General features: G+C 41.9%; 2 protein-coding genes across 2 annotated transcripts; both read right to left on the reverse strand.

The window, feature by feature from the left end:
* Positions 1-4,029: 4,029 nt before the first annotated feature.
* On the reverse strand, positions 4,030-6,837 carry her13 (hairy-related 13). The gene is made up of 4 exons (XM_069693178.1): positions 6,506-6,837; positions 6,128-6,214; positions 5,937-6,018; positions 4,030-4,930 (listed from the first exon to the last, which is right to left on the reverse strand). Exons 1-4 carry the CDS (start codon positions 6,590-6,592, stop codon positions 4,464-4,466), a joined length of 723 nt encoding a protein of 240 aa, XP_069549279.1. The 5' UTR covers positions 6,593-6,837; the 3' UTR covers positions 4,030-4,463.
* A 3,519-nt stretch (positions 6,838-10,356) lies between these two features.
* her8.2 (hairy-related 8.2) lies at positions 10,357-12,108 on the reverse strand. The gene is made up of 4 exons (XM_069690987.1): positions 11,961-12,108; positions 11,730-11,825; positions 11,564-11,642; positions 10,357-11,089 (listed from the first exon to the last, which is right to left on the reverse strand). Exons 1-4 carry the CDS (start codon positions 12,021-12,023, stop codon positions 10,728-10,730), a joined length of 600 nt encoding a protein of 199 aa, XP_069547088.1. The 5' UTR covers positions 12,024-12,108; the 3' UTR covers positions 10,357-10,727.
* Positions 12,109-22,095: the final 9,987 nt, after the last annotated feature.

Here is a 22,095-nt window from a genome sequence, read left to right on the forward strand (position 1 = left end):
CGCCAGGCCAACACAGAAATACACAGAAACAAAGACCACGCACGCTCGCATTCACACCGACGGGCGATTCAGAATCATGTCGGGATCAAATACAGCAATTGTCTTCTTTGCACACGAACATCAACAGGGCACAAGTACTATGTACACTATGTGGAAATAAACACGTGTACAAGACATGTGACAAGCTCACTTGTCTGATTTATTCTTTCTACTCTGGATTAAATCACCGGGCAAATGACAAATCTACAGGCCATCACACATCTGTCTTTTGAACAGCTGCTTAAATTGGAAAAACTTTTTAAAAACAGTTAAAGAAATCCTCCATTAATTTACTGCATATGTAAACTTAAGGATGAAATAGTTCAATTGAAGCAGCAGTTGCTGAGATAAACTTTATTTTTGTCTCTGGTGCGACTCGTGCCCTAAAACATACAAACTCCAGCACCAAAGTTCACCATCAGGATAGTTTAAAAAAAAAAATTTTTTATCTGACAGTCAGATATAACATTGTAGGTTAACTTTCCCGTTAAATTACACGCATTGTCTTGCAAATGAAATAATGAATCTATTATTTCAGGTCCCTCCAAAGTTTTATTTTAATTTGAGAAACAAATTAAAAGTGAAACATCACGTATGCTATACGCTGCTGCTCGATAAGAGGTGATTGTTCTCTCACAGTCAAAGACAGTTGAGAAGCAGTGGAGGATGCCGGGGTCCCCCGGCGATCTGTTTCAGCACCATATGCTCGCCTCCGCCGTTGAATCTCCCCTCACGCCAACTGTTGCGCTGGATTGACCTTTAACCCGGGAATTCATATGCACAGTCACAAACCCACAGCTGATGCGTTTGGTCTCACAAGTCCAAGTCAATTGACATTTTCCCCGCTAAAAACTGAATGTGGTAACGTGGTCAGCCTGTCATCTGTCGTTTTCAGTGAGCAGATTGCGGTGACATGCGGCGGTTTGATGGCGGGAATTGTTCCCGCAGACATTTACTCTGCTCTGTACACGCAAACACACGGTCAGTATGTATTCGATGTTTTTGAAGTGAGTTAAAGTGCCGCCTGATTTCTCACATTACTAACAGCTTGTAGCAGGGACATTTTGTTCTTAAAAGAGTAGGTGAACGTTTTATTTCAGATTTCAGTTGAGGTGTGTGTTCGATGAAAGGGGTGTGTGATTTCATTCACCTGATCATCTCTAAAATCATCACACACACACACACACACACACACACACACACACACACACACACACACACACACACACACACACACACACACACACACACACACACATTTACACAACTGCTTTCTCTCAAACATGCACACAACAGGGATAGAAGGTACACTGCACTCCAAAATGACCATGATGAATGTGTTTATGGACAAGCATACACTATTGTTGTAATTTAATTACTATGTCTGAAACAGGGCCTGACTGATATTAGGAAATAAAGGTTGTCTATAATGACTGGAATGAAAAGAAAGAAAAAAAAATCAAATTTAGCGTTAAAAGGCCAACATTTCCAAATATTTTAGTTTCTAGATGTGATTCTGCTTCATGCTTGGATTCTACCTAGTTAAGAGAAAAATACTGACTTTTACGCCACTAAGTTGTGTAGTCTGGGAGATACAAAGCCAAAAGAAACTAGACAGTGAAATATCATGCAGTCTTCCTAGTTAGATATCCTGCGGCAAATTTCCTGTTTCTTGTATTTTAGAAATCAATATCGCACATAATATTTGTGAAATTACAAAAATAATGCCAAAGCTGAATCTGATTATAATAGAGAGAGAAAAGTAACACCAGATAAATCAGTGATGCTAAAGGATAACTAGCCTGCCTTAGCAGGCTCTGCTTATTCAAATGGAACAAATGTGATTGTTTGGATAAATTACCTTTTAATCGTAAATTCCTTATTTATTTATTTTTTTTAACTAAAAATGTTTTAAACAACCTAATTCATTAGCCCATACTTGTGCGTACTTAAACTTACTATTTTGAGTGCATAAAAGAATTAATGAGAATAATTTTTCATCCTCATTGGTCGCCATCTTGGTGACGTAGCGGAAGGGGAGGGGCTACCAACCGATTTATTTTTATTTTTTTTATTTTTTTCAAGTCGCTGAAATTGAGGCGAGTAAGCAGCAGGTGTTGAACGCGCACAATACAAAGTACAAGTCCACACTGAAGTGTTTCTTTTCACTGAGTACCACTGGACTGTTTTAGGACAGAGGTCACCTGTATGTTACTTGTGTAAAACAGAGGCCCCGAAAACACTTACTTTTTTTTTTTTTTTTTTTTTTTTTTTAAGTTAAATGAACCAAACAGAGCCAATCAAATAAGATCCCCTGGTTGGATGTTTCTAGTTCATTAAGGTGTATTTTCCCAGCTGGAGTTCGAAACTTACCACTTCCTGGTTCATGAACGCACCATAAAGTGCCAACTTTGTCTGTTTGTCTTTGTCTGCCTGAAAGCCAATAAGTTATCTCCCAAAATGTCAAAAAAAAAAACATCCATTGAACGTAGGACTTCTCAAATGTTATGCATCTCCAAGGACTGTGTGTATGCAGCCCAAATTTCAACCAGCTAATTTTGCCCTGCAGCAGGGCTCCGTCCATCTTCCGATGTCTTTTGGTGTCTCGATGTCAGTCAAAAGTCACGAGGAACAGCGCCGTGCTCTGTGCGCGTGCGAGCCGGCCTGTCCCTTTGAAGAACGTGCGCCGACATGGATCCCCTTTTACTGTCTTTTCAACTCCGCCGATTTTTTTTTTGGGATTTTTTTTAATTTTTTTTTACGCTCCTCCATGAGCTTTGATCACCGTGTCCCTCGTCCTGCTCCCATTTCAATGCGTTTCCTCCGACGTTCACACTCGGCTCCTCCACCTCCACCTCCTCCACCTCCTCCCTGGGTTTTGATAATAAGCTTATTCCGCCGAGAGCCCGGCTTCATCTGACAACGAGCGACATGATCAACGTGTGATTTTCGCCCCAAATATTAGACGCAGGTCGAAGTTGACCTGTCCTGAGAGACGGGACGCGAGTGGGAAGCGGTTATTTACTCCCGGGGTTTTTTGTTTTGTTTTGTTTTTTTATTACACTTGTGACTTGGGGCCGCGCTGCTCTGGTGCGTCTCCGTGGTTGAGCTGATGGCTGGTCCAGACAGGATCTAACAGACATCTGTTACCGCGGTCATTGTAACGGAGGGGAGTGTGAAGACTCCCGCTGGAGAGGTGCGACTCTTTCATGTGCGCACACGCGTCGCGCGTCCTCGAGGTGCGAAGGGACTGCGGGTCGGATCTGAGAAGGGAGGCTGTTTTAGTCAGAAGAAAAGAGTACGTTGAGTACATCGTCTTCTAGTTTTCCTGTACATTGTACATTTAAATATCAATAAATTGGAAAAGAGTTTGACGCCCCACAATGCAAAGTGGATGATAATGGAAATATTCTAATAAAAAGGGGAATGTATCGACTGACCAATGGTTTTTTTTTTTTATTGGGCATTGAGTCACGTCAGACAAAAGCATTCCAGTGACAGTATTTTATTCAGCAAATTCACACATCAGACTTGCAAAACATTTCTAGACACCATTACTTCATAAAGTGGTCATTCATAAGTAGGCTACATGTCCAATAAACTACGGAAATTTCTGAAATACAATAGAAATATTTATATTAATCGGAGGCATTGTCAAATTTCTCGGTTTCTAAAAAGAGCTTTTCTCCTCGTACAAAATATACAGAGTTATAAGTCTATAAATTTATAGACAAAACAAGTGTGAACATCCTGAGCTGTTCCTTTTCTGTCCATTGTTGGGTTCTAAGTGTTCTGAAAGGGGACGGCTGCTTCTTTCTCCAAGTGTAAAGACAAACTCACAAGAGATGACTCCAAGCCAGAGTGTCACTACTGAGAGTGAAAGGTGGCTCCAAGCTGGAGGGAACCTCCGATGAGGTGAAGGAAAACTCTTCCCTTCAATACATTGAGCATTTTTTTTGTGATATCCAAAGCACCTCGGGAGTGTTGTTGTTGTTTTTTTAGCAAATGTTGTTCCATCAATGTGAATTGTCAGTTGCTGCTTCATTTACTGATTTCCTACATTTCCCAGGATAACGAGGAAAGGCTTTAAACTTTCTGGGTTTAGATGTGTGAAGAAAAAAAATCCACAGTGATGATCTGTTCTCGTGTAAAGAGTCGGTGGCTAACTTGTTCCTTCTGTCATTAATAGAACAGATCTAAATATTGGACATCAGTGCCGGGCGTTTAGTGGTCCAGAAGAAAATCCATGCTCGCGGTGAGTGTTCTTGAGGGTCGTATGAGTGCAAAAATGATCCAGACACAAATGGTGTTGGGTGAAGGTTTTTTTTGTTTTGTTTTTTTTCAGTTGGAGACTTCCGTGTCACATAAAAGAAATCCTGGAATCCCTGCTTCAACATATCCCAACTGTTCCCCATCCAAGTCCCCTACCAAGGTCTCCACATAGACTCCGGATAGGTTATGGTGGGCATGCTCAGGGCCTCCCTGTTCTCCATGACCTCTGTCGAGCTCTGGTTGTGCTCGCTGTCGGTCTCGTCCAGGTCAGAGCACAAGTCCTCGCTGGACGTGGTGGAGGGGGCCGGGGAGAGGGCCGAGGCCGAGCCGCTGCACAGGCTCCTCCCTCCGGGAGAAGCCAAAGTCGTGCAGAGCGCGTCGTCGCCTCCGTGCCAAGTGCTGCCGTTGCTGCCGGGAGTGTCCGTGATCAGGTCCATGAGCACGTCCTGGAGGTGGTCCTCGTTCAGGGGCATGCACTCCAGAAGATGGTTGAGGAGCTCGGCTGCCACCGTGCCGTCTATCCCGGGACAGCTGGACACGAACATGTGGACCTCGTGCATGCACTGGATGTAGCCGGCTGCAAACCTCTCGCTGGCTTCTTGGTTCAGTGTGTCTGTTTCTGTGGAAGGAGAGACAAATGAAAATGACTAAACCTTAGTCACTTACTGCGCCAGAGCTCCACACAGCTCCAGGTCCAATACAATAATAGAAAACAAGGATTCACATTCTATCAACCTCTGCTCTATATTCACAGCAAAATATTTGTCTTTTTCTTCACCAGGAGTACTAAACAGCTGAAACTGATACTTTTTAGTCAGTTAATTGCGAACGTTTTCATACAAACTGAATTATTATCTTATAAAATACGATGCATTGTTAGAGGTGAAGATGTCCCAAGCAGCAAAGTAATTCAAAATGGCTCCAGATACACATGCAACATCAAAATGCTGCTTACATGTTCACGCATCAACAATAATAATCCAATAATAAATAGAACCTATAATATAAACCTGTGGAATGGACAGTTTTTCAGAATACGTGTTTTTACTACAATATGTTTTATTGATAATGTCCTTTTACCAAGTTAAATTTTGAATGGAAGACTTCAACTTTTGAGTATTTTAGAATACATAAAACTTTTGACTTAAAAGTTACAGAATGAACTGGAACCTGCTCATCTTTCTCTGAATTGCAGCTTGAATTGAATCATTTATTCCCCGATTCTTTTCAATAGTACATGTTTCTCTTTATTTCAAACTTGGAGCAGTCAGCTCGCTTCAGTTGATATTTAGAGCAGGATAACACATTCTGATAATATCAGTTTCACAGTATGAAACTGGATAACACATGGGATTTTAGTTATTTTAATATTATGGTATGGCTTTGATGTCGCCTTTTACTTAAAGGCTGCTTCACAGTTAAAGTATACATTCGTTTTCAAGCTCAAGAAAATGAGCACCTGTCAATTTATCAGAATGATAATGACTATAAATGCCTGATGTTCTTGAATTATACTTCTATATTGTAACATGTGGGTCCCCTTATGACAGGATCACTCCCTGCTCCACTGGCCTGCATGTGTATCTTGGTTCTGATGTGTAAGGGCTGAATTAATCTGAACAGACCTTGTGTTCTGTTCTTCAATATGTCCTCCACCTTCTTCACCGTCACCTCCAGCACCTCTGCGTTCTCCATCTTGGAATGAAACTGGGGGGGAAAAAAAAAAAAAACACCAGGTGAGCTCCACCAGGTCCACGACCTGTCTCCACGTCACGTCAGAGTGCCAGCTGAACGGAGGCACCGTGTGTATACTCACGTCTGTATCTGCTAGCAAAGTCCGCAGCTCCTGCAAACTCTCATTGATGCGAGCTCGCCTCTTCTTCTCCACCAGAGGTTTCCTGGTCTGCAGCAGCACAGAGAAAAACAAAAAAAACAAATCACACTTCAGTGAGTGAAAAGTCACTATTCAAAGACAGATGCGTCCATCTGTGGACGCGCATAGTGAATGCCTAAATACAAGGTATCCCTTTCTGATTAAATATATAAATATAGGATGTAATTAACTTGGAAATAATCAGGTTTCCTCTCGAGCTAAACATTTGTCCTAAAGCAGTGCAGATGCAGCGTCGTTAAAGCGGCGCGTCAAGTGCGTCATTGCCAAGTGTTGCCTCGAAGTTCCACAATCACTGCGAACCTTTCTGTCCGCTTTCTTAATCCCGTAGTAGGACTCATCTTCTTCCGTGCCGAGTCCGGTGTTGTGGGGCCGAGCCGAGGGGGCCATGTTGGTCGGATCGCCGCTTCTGGGGCTTCTCCCACTGCTGCTCTTACCTCGCGAGGGGCAGCTGGCAAACGGAACCGGTTACAGGCAGAAAAAAAAATATAAATCGACTAACTCGCAGGCGAAGCGAGGCGCCCTGCGTTTATTGTGCAATCCTACTGAGACGTGCTGCTGGCGCTGAGTGGCTGTTGTTAGTATTTATAGGGGCTTATTAACATGTGAATAGGGGCTGTGCTGCTCTCGCTGGTGGACAACAGAGCGCACACGGCCGAGCCAATGAGCGCGCACTCCCTTTGTCTGCGGTCAGCCCTGGTCTGCGCCCCGAGGAGCTGGACGGGCTCTCATCAGACAATTTGTTGGGTAGGGGGACCGACCGCTCTGTTTTTCCCCTCCTGTTAGTATCAACGTGCACTTTCACCCAGCTGTAGGATAACTTTCATGAGCATGCAGACGCAGAAAAGGTCGTTAGAGTAATACCCTTAACTGGATTTTATGTTCATTTAATGTTTGGCTATTAAAGTTATAATTTTGAAATGTGATATTACGCTTTCATTTATTTTTTTACTCAAAATAAGGCATGAAATAATCTAAATTTAAATAAGTGACCTCGTAATTCAAAAATTGTGCTGTGTATTTGTAGTTTTAATTCTTGTCGTGCCGGTTTTTTTGACTAATTTTACGTCTCTGTGTGACAATAACCAGAATCTCTCCCGTTTTCTGCCCTACCCATTCTTCTTTCTGCTGGCTTTTATGTCCGAGCCTCAGCAGATTTACCCGGCTGTTTGGCGGATGTAACGCGATGCCTTCAGTTGGCAGCTGCTGCTGGCGGCCCCTCGGCCTAAACTGAATCAGCCGGGGGAATTAAGGGCCCTTCTCCAAAGAAAGCGACAGGTGTTGGCCCTGCGCCTCGTTTGTTCTCCCCGTTGTTTTGGTGACTTCTGATTTGTGTGCAACTGCGTTCTCACGTTGCGTGTTCTGCTGTGAGACAGTTAGGCCTAATATCTGTTTAATTTTTGAAATTTTTTGCAGCATTTGTGCAACAGTGTATGCCACTTGTCTGTGTAAACATGCTAAATGTAATGCTGTCATTATTCAGACAACATTTGGACTGTCTGAATTTAGAGATGCTTGTGATATCAGTTTTTCTTGCATTTGGATGCACTAGTTTCGCCCTTTGCGCACAATGTCTATTTGTTTTTGTCTAATAAGAGCCCCTGTCCTCGTTATTATACATGTTTTGTACACCTTATTATCATGCAAATTACCCCACAATAGTGCAGCTCTGTGTGTTGGAAAAAGAACCAGCATGCATCTTTGCAACCTTTCAGGTAAATGCACTGATGTATTTTCAGGTGCTCTTTTACGCACGGGCAATCGCGCAGTATTGCCGCAAAAAAGCACCACTAAACTCCCAATTGTAGGAAGCGCTGCAGACCTTTGAAGTGGAGTTGTTGTTTTTTGGCACCTCGCCACCCCCAGATTCCTTCTGCAAGGGCTTTAATGGTGTGGACTGTGGAGGGAGCAGCTGTCTCGGCTCGCTTTTTTGTTGGTGAGCTCCGCTGAGGGACCAGGCGTCCCCCTCTCTGTCTCTCTTCAGAGCCGCCTCCTCGCTCCATGTGGCGGCCAATCATAACGGCAATAATAGCAGAAGAATGGGCCATATGCAGGTTTCTGCTTCTCAAAACCCAGTGATGAATAACATCTTTATTATAACGTAAATGTACCAGGGCAGTCACTCCGACAGTGGATTTCATACCATTAAGTGCCCCAAAACACCCTTTTTAAAGCCCTGTACTTTTCTTCTTCTTCTTTTTTTTTAATTGTTATTATGATGGTCACTAGATGATAAATGAAACAATTAAAGTCATTCTCTCAACCCTAAAAATTGCACAATACGGCCACCTTTTACTCACTATTCATTTAGGTTAACTTTGAAATTGTCCTTGAGACAACACATACACACAGTACACATTTTTATAATTACAATTTATTGGTTTATGATTCAAATCTCCTGCACTATGTTGGTAAGAAGCTGATAAGTCTCCCCAAATCATGAAAAAAAAAAACATTTTCTGATTTATCTTCCTCTTTATTGACAAAGGTTTTGTGATGCTCTCCCTCTTTCTGTCATCACCCCAGTACATGACATGTGATTGGAATTTATATAGTAATGCTGAAAGTGTCAAAAGATTAAGTTTGAAACAACTGAAAGCAGTATGTTTCTCCTGGTACCTCAGGATGATCCAAGCACTTCACTGTCAGCAGTTTTAATTGGAAATATATATATGGAAATATGAAAGAAAATGTACGTGGCAAATTACTTTAATGATGTTTCTATTTCTCAGTAAGCTGTAACATGATTCATTTTGTTATTTGCACCTGTGCTTTTCCCTTTCTGACATCAGAAAAGTCCTTTAAAAAGGCTTCAGCTTTGATCAGGTTCTATTTAACAACGTCAGCACATAAAACTGAAGCTGCTTTACAAGCCAGGTGAATCAGAAAGTGTTTTATGTTTTATTGTTTTATTTAGTGTTTTATGCTTTATTGGATTCTAAATCAAGGACCAGGAAGGTGAGGTACAGAAACTTCACCTTCGCACAATGTCAGCTGGGAGAGGTGGCATTCCCCCGTGAGTGACCCTGTTCAGGAAGAATGAATGATTTGGGTGAAGTGACTTTGTAATTAAAGCAGCACAAGACTATGTGGGCACAGCTAACCACCTGACATCTGATCATTTAATAAGTGTTAGCAGGCAAACAGACACCAAACAGCAACATGATTGTCATAGATGATATTTTGACAGGTACCAGCAGCAAAAGAACTGGTATATAAAACAAAACTAATCGTGGCTGAATTCCATTTATTCCATTCACTTTCAACTTCCTGGCGTGGTCCTTGTTCACAGCAGGGATGTTTTTTTTGTTCGGTGGGCTGGTTCCAGCGTCCTGGTGTCGTACATGCTGACTCCCAGTCACTTCCTGCTTTGACAAGTACAAATGTATTCCGTGAAAAAGAGTATGTTGTGCATGCTGGCTCACTGTCACACTGCTAATGCTCATTGGGACACTTTAACAGAATGGAGTCATCCTTCATGTTATTATTTACACCCGCTATAAGTCAAAATGTCTGCCGCCAAAAGGGCCTGCAGTAAAACAGAAACCAAAACAGAGATAAAATATCTGGGTCTAGCTAGTACCAAGGACTTCAACTTGCTCAAACTTTGTCTTGCATCGCTGCAGATAGTGAGTTTATTCACTGAAAACTGCCACCAGCTGCTGAAAACTAGAGGCCAGACTGAATTGTTCAGTATTTTCAGTTTAAATCAATAAAAAAAAGCTAAGAAGATAAAAAAAGATGCAGAATTAGTTTTGCTGTCAACTTTACCTGCTTCACTTATAACATAACTTTAGTCATATGATTTAACATATATTTAATGGTATTAAATATTTAATTAAGCTATAGATTGTCCTCAAAACTGTTGATTCACCATTAAAAAGTTTATCCAACGACCTAATATGTCATTTTGCTCTATCGCCCTGGTAAAAACAAGACAACAACAAAAACTGACATATTTCACAATAATATCACATTTTAAAACGCTAAAAAGCCTCATTTGTTATTCCCGGAACTAAGTAAAAGTAAGTACCCTAAGTACCCTAAAAATGAACAGTTTAATGACAAGAGTGCTTCTTCTATGGCAGAAATGGCTAAACATAAATGACATGGGCAACTAAACATAAAGGAGATCATTCATAAAGCTCATAAAATCAGTGTACAATAGGTTTTATTATTATTAATGTTCAGGTTAATACAGCAAAGGAGGAAGACAGAAATCTATGCAAGGCCAAGCAAGTGGTCTAAGAAGCAAAGTCATGCCTTATAATAACAAATAAATAGAGCTGTTAATACAATAAATACATGAAAAATTAATAAGAGCCTTCTATAATGCAGGCTACAAGAAGTCAACTTCTAAAGGGAAGTACGGAGAAAAGGTCTGTATAGAGTCATCATAGCACACCTACAATAATCACTGGAACAAAACTGCCCCACATTTTTGTCTTCTGAGCAGCATATCTATAAGATACATAACAAAGGATGGCACAACAAGATGGAGAACCACGATCATTGGTCTGCTGGTTCACCAGGGCCTCCACATCTCCAGCATCCCCAGGTGGAAGCTGTGGAGGACCGGCCTCTCCTGACGTCCAGCCGCGTGGGAGACGGGCCCCTCTCTTTGGATCTGCCTCGGGGCCAGGGCCTCTCCTCTGAGGGGTGTGCCCGGAAGGCTGAGCGGAGGAGGGACGTCGTGTCTGGGTGTGGGCTGGGCGAGGGGGCGCTCATCCGTGGACCTGGGCAGGGACTTTAGGAGGTGGTTGAGCAGACGGGAGCCCAGAGTTTTGTCCATCCAGTCGCAGGTGAGGAGCATGTTGTGGACCTCGTGCATGCACTGGATGTACCCTGTGCTGTATTTCTGTTGGGCCTCCAGGCCTAGTGTGGAGTCTGAGTAGGGGTGGGGTGACAGGAGGAGAGGAGGAATGAGGTTACCTGTATCAACAGCGGCCTCTGGTGGTGACAGCACAATCTGCATTCAAAAGCTGACCAATTCCATCTGATATTATTTTGCATTTGCAGCTCAGTAAGGCTACAGTTAAGAAAATCCATTTAACACCCAAATGACACACTGCTCTGACAATTTACAGCACATTCGGACACTTGTGAGGTGGAGTGTAACATTGTATGTGTTGATGCTGCCCCCTGCTGTCTAATTCCAACTAGGTCAATTACTTCCTGGAAGAAGCTCAGGCATTTATCAGTTTATAATGTCCAGTTTCCCACCAAAGATCCACTCTATAATAGATTCAGATAGGAGCCAGTATCACGGGTCAATAAACAAACAACAATCCGCAATCATCTTGCATTGAACCTCACATGAATGACATAAAGACAAGTGCACAGTACCCACGTGCTACTTACCGTTGAGATTACTGCTCTGGATGTTCTGCAGATGTTTCACTGTCATCTCCAGAATATCGGCCTTCTCCAGTTTGGATTGCTGTTGAGAGAAGAGGCGCCCTCAAAGTTATTCAACCTCCATTGTTGGCTTGTGAGGATGAGACACGTAAGGAGGACACATACTCACATCTAGCCTGAACGCTCCGATCACTGTTTCTTTCAGCTGATCCAAACAATTGTTTATCCTCTCCCGTCGTTTCCTCTCAATGAGCGGCTTTCTGAGCTGTAAAAGTAACCACATAGCGCTCGGTTGAAGGCGGAGAGTCACCGTGCCGGAGCGCAGAGGACAAAGTGTGTGCTGCCCTTACTATACTCTAAAATTAGAAGTTGATCTAGAGTATTTCCAAGCGTAAAATACCTTTCTCTCCTCCTTGGCAGTGGGGTGTTTCTCCACGTTGTGCGCCATGGATGAAGCAGTCATGTTTTTTTTTGTTGTTGTTGTTTTCCTCGGGCGTGCGAGCGCTCCTGTCGCTTCTCCTCTGAATCTCCGCGTCTCTAGGGTCCTCGGCGCGGCGCGACCCTCTTATTTATAGGGCGCAATTAGCATGTGAATGCTCCAACTCTTTGGCTGCGGGATTTTCCCACACACGGGGTCCCATCAGTCAAGACTGACAGGTCACTGGCTCCATTCAATAACCGAGAGACCCGGCCTAGAAAAAAAGAAGAAGAAGAAGAAAAAAAAAAAAGAAAACTCACAAACGACAGATGTCCAGCCTGAAACCATGCACTACCCTCCACCCACCCCTCCACCCAACAACACAAAAACTGCAGTTTCTTCTTCTCCCAGAGATGAACAAGGGTGTGCAATTGCATTGCGTTACTCCGGGGAGCCTCTCGCCCATTCTTTTCTAGAGCAACATTACACTACCTGCAAAAAGGCCAAACCTATTTCCTCAAAGCTCACAGGGAGACACAATAGACTGACAAATCACCTGAGAATATATGTGCCCATGTGCGGATCAAATTTTGATCTGCTATTGGGCCACTGCTTTACATTCCTAAATCCCAAAGATCACTATATCGCGCACTATTTAAAAAAAAAAAAAGTTTAATAAAAGCTAACTGCAGCAGGACGGACCTGTATTAATGTACAGCACTGCACACCTCTGTCCACTTCAGGAAAATAAAAAACGTGCCGTGTATTTATCCGTGTTTTCAAATGTCTGACATCTGCTGTTAACTGTTGGCAAGCAGATGTCAGATTGACCAGATGCTCCCCCCACCTCTGGGTCCCTTAAAGCGGGCCGCGCAGGGGGGAGGAGAGGGGGCATGTTTGAGGGCCACGCGACTGCCAGGCGAATGCCGGGTCGTGGGAAACGGTGCCGAACAAAGGCCGCTATTCACCCGAACCTAATCAGCATGAAGAGAGTAATAACCTTCAGAGAGGGTGGATAGGGGGAGGAGGAAGAGGGGGAGGAGGAAGAAGAGGCGTCGGCAGGTGACCAACAAATGACCAGTGTGGCCAGGTGTAACCAAATCCAACATACTTGGAGTCAAATTAGCTCAGACAGATAATACTAAGACTTCTGAAGGCTCATTGTTTATCGTGTTCATGTCCACCTGCTCTTTGCAATGACTGTACAGAGAAATTATATAAATGAAATGAGGAAAATGTGTTCTTTCAGATTTACTGGCATTAAAATACTGACAATGATCCCAAAGACGTGCTGGAGAAAAGACGCTATGAAAACACTCCTTGACGAGTTACAGTTTATTGTCATTGTTTTTTTTTCCTGACATGCAGGATGTCACCCAATTTCAACCCAGTATCATGGCAAAACGTGAAATAGACACGCCCGTCCACTACAGCAAACTGTAAGATAGCTACGCTTAGCACTGTTTAGGCATGGAAATTACAAACATGGTTGGGGTTAAGAAACAAAAAACAATTCAGAACAATATAGCCGTAAGCGACAATAATCGGGGTCCGAGCAAATGGCAAGCAGTAGAAGCTAAGAAGCACACAAAAATAAACCACTTGCACACGTTGCAATATTGTTGACCAGTTGTCCATCAGTGGATTTGAAACATGGATACTCAGGTCTACAAAGAAGATGACTTGCGCCACCGGGGAGTCACACACTTTCACAACCATCTTGTCACTCTAGTGAAAAATATTACATATGTGAAAAAAAATCACATCATTCTGATGATGTTAGGTGTATTGTAATGAAGGTGGTGGCATGGTGGTGCAGTGGTTACCACCGTTACCTCCCAGCCAGAAGGTTAAGGGATTAAGCCCTGCCTGAGGCTTAACTTTTTGGAGAAATAAAAATGTTGTTCACCTTTGGCTAAACAGAACCCACTTTAAAAAATGACATCTCTTTTTCAAATAATGTCTGTGTTAGTTTTGGTAGCATTTGAATAAAGATTTGTGGAGTTATACATGTTAAAGGATTTTGCATATTTGAACAAATACAGTGACGGACTTCTGAATTGACCATAGGTTGCAGTGGGCCAAAGTTTTGTCACAATGCAGAGGACGTTCTGAAAAAAATTCAGGTCTGTAGCCCATAGGTGTGATGTATTGTAATTTTTTGAAGTGTGGAATGTGAAATTAGCACTGTGGCTTCACAACAGGAAGGTGCACTGTTCGTGTCCCACCCGGGATTTGACCGGAGTTTAGGAAACTCAACTCATCTTCAGAGCCAACAACTTGTAATCATTTAAGGCAAGGAATATGTCTTATATTGATGTTATGCAGTGACATAATACATTATAGAAGAATATAATTGTACTAGTTGTTGCTGGATACATGCTGTTGGAGGTAACCAGAATAATTAATTAATTAATGCTGCGAGTAAAACTTTTGCCTTCCCCGAAATCACATTACATGTTTTTGAAAAGAACAAATTAATCTTTAAAAATGTATGAGTTGATATTCCAGTAAAATTGAGACACAATTAGCCTTTATATCAGTCATTATAAGACAAGGAAAGATATAATCAGTGAAATATGAAAAACAACAACAGAAACTTTGTGACAAATATCAAGTAAAACAATGTTAAATGTGCTTACATCTAAAATTAAAACATTTTCAAAGTCACAAATAACCTGCTACTATTTCAGCAATAAACTATAACAAAAATCTAAATTCAATGCACTTGAATCCATTAGAAAACATTACCCCCCGCCCCTCATCAAAAGAAACCAGGTTAGGGATCCCTGAGACATTTAGGCAAACATATTTTCTTAATAGTGAACAACCTAATCAAAACGGATAAAAAAAACATTGAAAAAAAATCAAATTATTAAAGAATTTGGCTTTTTTTTCCTCCGTGCCTATTCTTTGTCCTTTGTTTCCTTCAGATGGAAGATCTTTCCATCAGGCTGCTTTATCCATCTCAGTTTGACTTGTTCACCAAGGCCTTGGTCCTTCAGTCTCTGGCTGAACTAAGTAGACACATTTAAACATAAAGCGTAGGATGTGAAACTGTAGGAGTGTGGCACCATCCAACAGAAACAACATCAGTTACCAGCATTGCTAGCAGTTCTGGGAGTCTGTTATGCACAGATGATGCACAATGACAATGATGAGCACGATGTTGTTTTTACGATGTTCACCTAATATTTTACATGAATGCCTAAACCAAATTTCATGGCAATCTAAGTGATAGTTGTCATGACTGTCACTGCCAACCCTGGAGCCACGTTGCTTGACTTGCTAATACAGACTTTGTGGTAGCGAGCAATGCTGCTAACGTCCTTCAAATCAGGGAAAAAATATATACTCAGCCATTCACCAATGGGTGCAAGAGAATGTTTAAAATGTAAAATAAAGCATGTACTATACCCGTCAGTTCACTAGAGGATACTATGGTTCTGTCATGTTTTGTACCTGCATCTACAGTATATCTAGGCTTGAAGAAGGAAGACACGAGTGGAGGGCATTTCTGTAAAAAGTGTCGTTGATCTCTTTGAAGAAATCTTTCCTCATGCTAACCAAGTAGTTTTGGTGCCTAATCTCAGCCCCAGGTTTAAAAAAAAAAAAAAAAAAAAAATTTAAATAAATTTTGTAAACAGGTAGCAGCATGAATCTCTGCCTGTCTGACTGACATCTCTCAGTGGATGTCCTCACACCACCTGAAAATTAACCTCGACAAGACTGAACTGCTCTTCCTTCCAGGGAAAGGCTCTCCCACCCTCGACCTGACTACTACCTTCAACAACTCTGTGTTATCCCCGACCCTGACTGCTAGGAACCTCGGAGACACTCGACAGTCAACTCTCTCTTTCTGCCAACATCACTGCAACGATGCGTTCCTGTAGATACATGCTGACCAACATCAGGAGAATACGTCCCCTTCTCACTCAGAAGGCGGCGCAGGTTCTGGTCCAGGTTCTGGTCCAGGTTCTGGTCATCTCACGTCTGGACTACTGTAACTCCCTCCTGGCAGGTCTACCTGTTAGCGCCATTCGTCCTCTGCAGCTCATCCAGAGGTCTTTAACCTCCTAAATTTACTCCCACTACTCTGCTCCTCCTCCTCCTCCTCATCTTCCTCCTCCTCCTCCTCCTCTGCTCCCTTCACTGGTTACCAGTAGCTGCCCGCATCTGTTTCCAAACATTGGTACTTGTGTACCGTGCTGTGAACAGATGGGGTCCAGTCTACATCCAGGACATGGTCCAACCTTACATCCCAGCTTGCTCCCTCCGCTCTGCTTCTACCAATCAGCTTGTTGCTCCTCACTGAGCTAAACACTCTACAAAATCAAGACTGTTTGCTGTCCTGGCTCCTAAATGGTGGAATGAGCTCCTCAACGACATCAGGACAGCAGAAACTCTGTACATCTTCCGCTGCAAACTAAAAACACACCTCTTCAGACTTTACATTGAATAGTTGAACTTTAGTAGCTTAAAATGACACTTACTGATAGCACTTTGTAGTTTGGCTTTCTTGAAGAAAATTGTACTTTCTTGATTGTTGTTGTTCTGGGTTTTGTACTCTCATGGTTGAAATGCACTTATTGTAAGTCGCTTTGGATAAAAGCGTCAGCTAAATGAAATGTGATGTAATGTGGTGGACTGGTGGGAGCAATGTGATACACAGTTGCAGCAGTACCTTCTGAATGATGGCGTCCTGCATCTCTTCCAGGTCCACAGAAGAGTCTGATTTTGTTAGCATCACCTTCACCACTTGCTTCGTCACAGGACCTAATGTGATAGTAATTTCATAAAGATGATCTGTTTATGTATCCATCAGCAGGGTTTGTGTATTTTGATATTTTAGAATTTAAGATTATAACTCACCACTGCAGACAAAAGCATATTTGTTGCTACAAAGTTGTGTTTTCCATTCACTGTGAGTTGTAGTCACACAGGAATGTCTGATTTCTTTTGGCTCACGTTTTTTCCAGTTGCTGAAGGAGGTCATGTGCATGAGCGTGCCATCAGACCACTTCCATGCTGCTCTGTACAGGCCGAACCATGTATAGCTATCTACTATCTTCCTGATTTCGTCATTCTCATAGTTGTTCCTCACACTGGGAAGGTCGATGTAGCGCTCCCTGCAGTAGCTCTGAGCGTTGGTCCAGTTCATGAGTGTACTCACGTAGATGTATCCAGGCTGTGGCAATTCTTTAAAACAAAAGTCATGGTGCATCTGAAGAAACTACACACATACATGTCCAACAATAGTGTCTAAAGCTAAACAGTAACATACTAGTATGCTCAAAGTGTTGTACTAATTTTTAGCTAGTGTAATGTATACCAAATTAGTCTACACTAAACAATTTGGTAAAGTTTAGGGAAAGATCAGGGTTTGGGTCAGCAGAAGACATTTATTGTCATGGTTACAATAATGCAATAATAAAGATGCGGTTGAGGTTTTGGAACTGTTAATTTTCGGTTTAAAAGTTTTGGAAATGAGCAGCTCTCTTCTTTCACCCCAACCTCCTCTGTTGTCTTTGTGGCTCCACAAATGTCACCTCATCGTCTCCTTTTCTCCATTACTACTGTGGCCACTAGTGGGTGATGTCACCATGAAACATGGCCTGACTTATGAGGTCATTTTTATGGTACAACTGTCTCACACAAGGGTTAGGTAATCTAACTACTACCAAGCGGGTTTACAGTCAGACTGTAGACAGTGACTTATTAAAGCAGTGATATCTCCTATGCTGTCTAATTTCTGTACTGAAAAAGAGAACGTGCATGATCAGGTGGCAATCCACCCATTGGTTGTGAAATGCTGCTCCGAAGCCTCCATTATGGCATTTTGCCAGGCACCACCTCGGTTTTTATGGAGCCAGAATCGATTTAGATACTGGAAATCTGACTGCTCCCTCGGCATGTCGATCAAACTTAACATACCTGCAAACATACCGCTCTTGGAGGGCTAATATCTAATTGTTTATAGAGTTATTTTCAGAAGGATCACCAGAACATTGATCAGAAGGAGGGAATTTAGCAAATGACACCATAATGACTAAAAAAATGTTGTGACTGTGTATTTCATGATAAGACGGTGATCCTCGAATTGGGGGCCTATTGGAGCCGGAATCTTTTTGGAGACAGCCTCCAGTGGTCCCCAGTGCTATTGCACTTCCTCTTTGGCTTTACTTTTCACAACCTGGACACTAGGTCTATTGTTATATATAGTGTTTGTGCATGAAAATGTTCACGAAGTAATCATGCACGCATATGTTAACATGAACAAATATGTGGTTCATTTAAAGACTTGAGCCTACATAGTTAATAGAACTGGTGACAGTATGAAGATAAATTATGGTTTGACAGAAAGCTATCACACTGTCATTTCCTATTTTTTTTTCAGTATTATACATTTCACATAGCAAAAAACAGATTTCTCTCCAACAAAGAAATTGCTTTTGGATGCTTGTTTCCATACTACAGTATATTTGATGAAAATAAGGTGACAGTAATGATCATACATGCTTGGCTTGTTGTTTTTCTCTTACCATTGTAGCAGACAAACGGGCGTTCGATGTAGCACCAAGAGTCATACCATCTCCCAGTACTATCTATTTCGGCACAGGAAAAGGTTCTATCGTAGATATTGGGCTCAGAACCGTACCACATTCTGAAGTCAGCCTGGCCTCCGTCGTAAAATCCCTCCCTTTCCAGAGACCACTTCCAGTTGTTGAAATCACCATACAGACCGATCCAAAATTCATCATCATCATCTTCATCCCACAATATGTGACTGAGCCTGACCATTTCCTCCATGCTATCTATGGTAACCAGGTCTGTGTACTTCTCCCGGCAGTAACTCTGGGCTTCAGACCAGGTCTTGGCATCTTTCACAACATGGTAAACTTGAAAGCATGAGGGGAGGATGCAGAGTCCTGTGGTCATGAAAGTGATATTGAATTTCATGAAATAGTTAGTAACCTGAACATATGTGTTAAAGGAAGCATTCTCAGTTCATATATGTATTGTTCTATTCACATTTATCCATTTCTATTTGAGTAGCCTTTGTCAAAGCTACATCAGCAGATATAGTGCAGTCTATAAATTGAACAGCAACATGTTGTTTTTTAGTGTTGGCTCTGTACTCGAGTTCATAGCATTTAAAATTACATGATCGCAGCTCTTTTTGTGTCTCCATCCGCTGCAAAAAATATGTCTGGCTCATTAGCTGCTAAATACAGTCAGTAATTATGTTTGGATTCATCACTGTGAGCGACCCCTTTGCCATTAGTACATTTTACAATAAACTAGTCATTTGTTAATGTGAATATATAAATCATAGTACTTCTAAAGTTTAAGATTTCCTAATTCTTAAACTATTTTGCACATAAATGTAAATGTGTCTCTCTCTATCTGTCCCTGGTCTCCTGCCTGCCTTCACACCTTTCTCATGTTCCCATCCGTTCTCCAATCTGCCCCACCAGACACCCCTCTGCCATCAACTCACTGTGTATATCTACTCCCATTTTGCCACAATTATTTTTTGCTTTAAAAGTATTCGTCATAAACATTCCTCACTTGGAGTTTAAACCTTCATTTCCCTTGACTTCTGTTTATTTTTCTAGCTTTTAGTCAATGCCTCCACTTTTTATACATTGCCCCTCTTTCATATATTTGTATTCATATGTTTGCAAAACGTTGGACCAGTTTGACCCTGCCAACACTCTGGAGGGGCTGCAGCAGTCAGTGCCACCACCATTGTTGATGTAACTGGAATAGAGTTTACATGGCAAACTTCTTAACTATTCAGATCAAATCTGTTCATATGAGCAGTTTACGAAATGTCAAATCCAACATGTTGACGTGCAGAGTAAAAATAGGAAAATGTGCCAACTACATTTACAGGGCCAATATGGAAAAGGAAAGAAAAATGCATATGTTTCAAACCCTGCCATAGACATGTAAATTAGTTTTCATGCATGAAATGGTTAATTCATACAAGTGAAACATTCACACTTGACAATCTAAAAATAAATCAGGCCACAGCTGCTAAAGTAGCACATTGTAAATCTAGATTAAATCTTTGGTTAAAATCCTATGAAGTAACAAAAAAACAAGTCAACAAAATCCTCACACTTACCAAATAAGACCATGAATATAACTGTGTTCCCCTCCATGGTATATAATGTTAGCAGCTTCTCAACAAAAGCAGACAATACCTGATTAGAAAGCCAGAAAAAAAAAAGTGTTTAATTGTCTTCGGAACCAAAGATTTAAGGATATGTTAGCTTTTTGTTTTGTGATAAAACAAGACAAAAAATTATGTATTTACAATGAACTTTAATGTGAATATTATCATAACCAGAGAAACATAAATGTGACATTAAAATAATATTTTACATGTTAAAGTGGTGATGTCTTACCTTGTAAAAAGTGGAATTTATCCTTCTCTCACTCCAGTGTGTTGACAGCTAGGATTAAGTGTCATATATATATATAATATATCTAAATAGTCAGTGCAATTCTTCAGTCAGGTTCATTCAGAACTTTACTGTGAAAGCATGTGTAGAGGTTATATGAGCAAACAATGCTTACTTGTGGCTCTGAAGCAATTTGACTAATGTAGTCATGTTTTAAGAAATGACAGAAAAGTATAACAGGTGGTTGTGTTGATGCTGTGTGATAAAGCAAAACAAGAGTATGTTATTCCAAGGAAATTTCACGCCTCATTTCACGCCAAAGTCGTCACCAAATGTTGTGCCCGGCACCTGATAGTCCGGGCTGTGGGGCACATGCCCAGTGGGTGATCCATCCTCAGACTGTGGCTGCTTCCTCAAACATGAATGTATTAAAGTTAATAAATTAACCAAAACTTGCAAAAAGGACATAAAAAGATGTCCTCCTTTGTATTTTTAGAATGTTTATCAATAGTTATATTTGTTGTACTGGAAAATTTGTTTAAGGATTTGCATGTTATTTACGATAGAATTTCTCTTATTTGATTAAAAACAAAGCTGCCCAAATGTTTCTAAACATAAAGGCTGTTTCCACTTTGCATCAACATGACTCCTGGCGAGACCGAATTACAAGTGGCCAGCTTTAAGCCGTGTACAGTGAACCCTCGCTATAACGCGGTTCACCTTTCACGGTCTCGCTGCTTCACGGATTTGCATCGTGCATTGAAATCACATTACGACTATATGTAACGTAGATATATTTAATGTCCAGTTCTATCTATTTCAATTGTAAAATAAAGGTTACTACTTCACGGATTTCACCTATCACGGTTTCTATTTGGAACGTAACCCCCGCGAAAAACGAGGGTTCACTGTATTCCCAAAATGTCCAGCCTAAATTAGTGTTTCGGTCCACCCCTGGTCCCAACTTCATTAGATTTTTCATAGACAGGTAAACATTAAGCATTGAAGAAGCTTCAATTATTACTAATGTAAAGTTTAGCCTGTGCCCCAGCCATCGCCTGCAGCCTCAACTACCCCTGGTATTCTGCAGTTCCTCAGTTCCTTCCACCCAGCCTCCTCTTCTACGTGCAGCTACTACCTATAAGGTACAATTCAAATTGTCCCCTAAAATCACAGTGAATTCAAAGCAAAAACCCAAATATGTAATTTTACTTAATTTTATTTTTTTTGCTTATCTTTGGTATTCTGGGGACCTGAATACCAGCATCCGGGCAGAGGCTTTATGAACTGACCTCAGTCCCAGCTGTCTCCTGCTCCCTCCGGCCTCTGCAGCTATCATCAGTCAACTGGAGCCCCCGCAGGTCACCTGCAGCTTCTGGCAGCCAGTACGGCTGCAACCCACACCTTCTGTAAGCCTTCTGCATGCAGGACATGTGGCAAACTAGCGCAACCCTAACCTCGATTCAAATACTTGCAGTTTATTTGAGTGGGACGCTGAGGTTTCGTGCCTCCATACGTTTGTACATGATGATAAGACAACTCCAAGCAACACCCAACACACGCGGCCACTGGTCTGTCCGTGGGGTGAGGGCGCCCTCTGGCGGCCAACTGCCATCCTCGCAGACTCCTCCCCCCTCCCCCCTCCCCCTCCTCCGCCGTTGCCATGACATCAGACGGCCAGAGGAGGCGGTCGACGCGGCTGC

This window comes from Brachyistius frenatus, unplaced genomic scaffold (genome assembly GCF_029030835.1).
Source record: "Brachyistius frenatus isolate BFR_SWC_R1_liver_20210118 unplaced genomic scaffold, ASM2903083v1 Contig_1, whole genome shotgun sequence".
NCBI lineage: Eukaryota > Metazoa > Chordata > Actinopteri > Embiotocidae > Brachyistius > Brachyistius frenatus.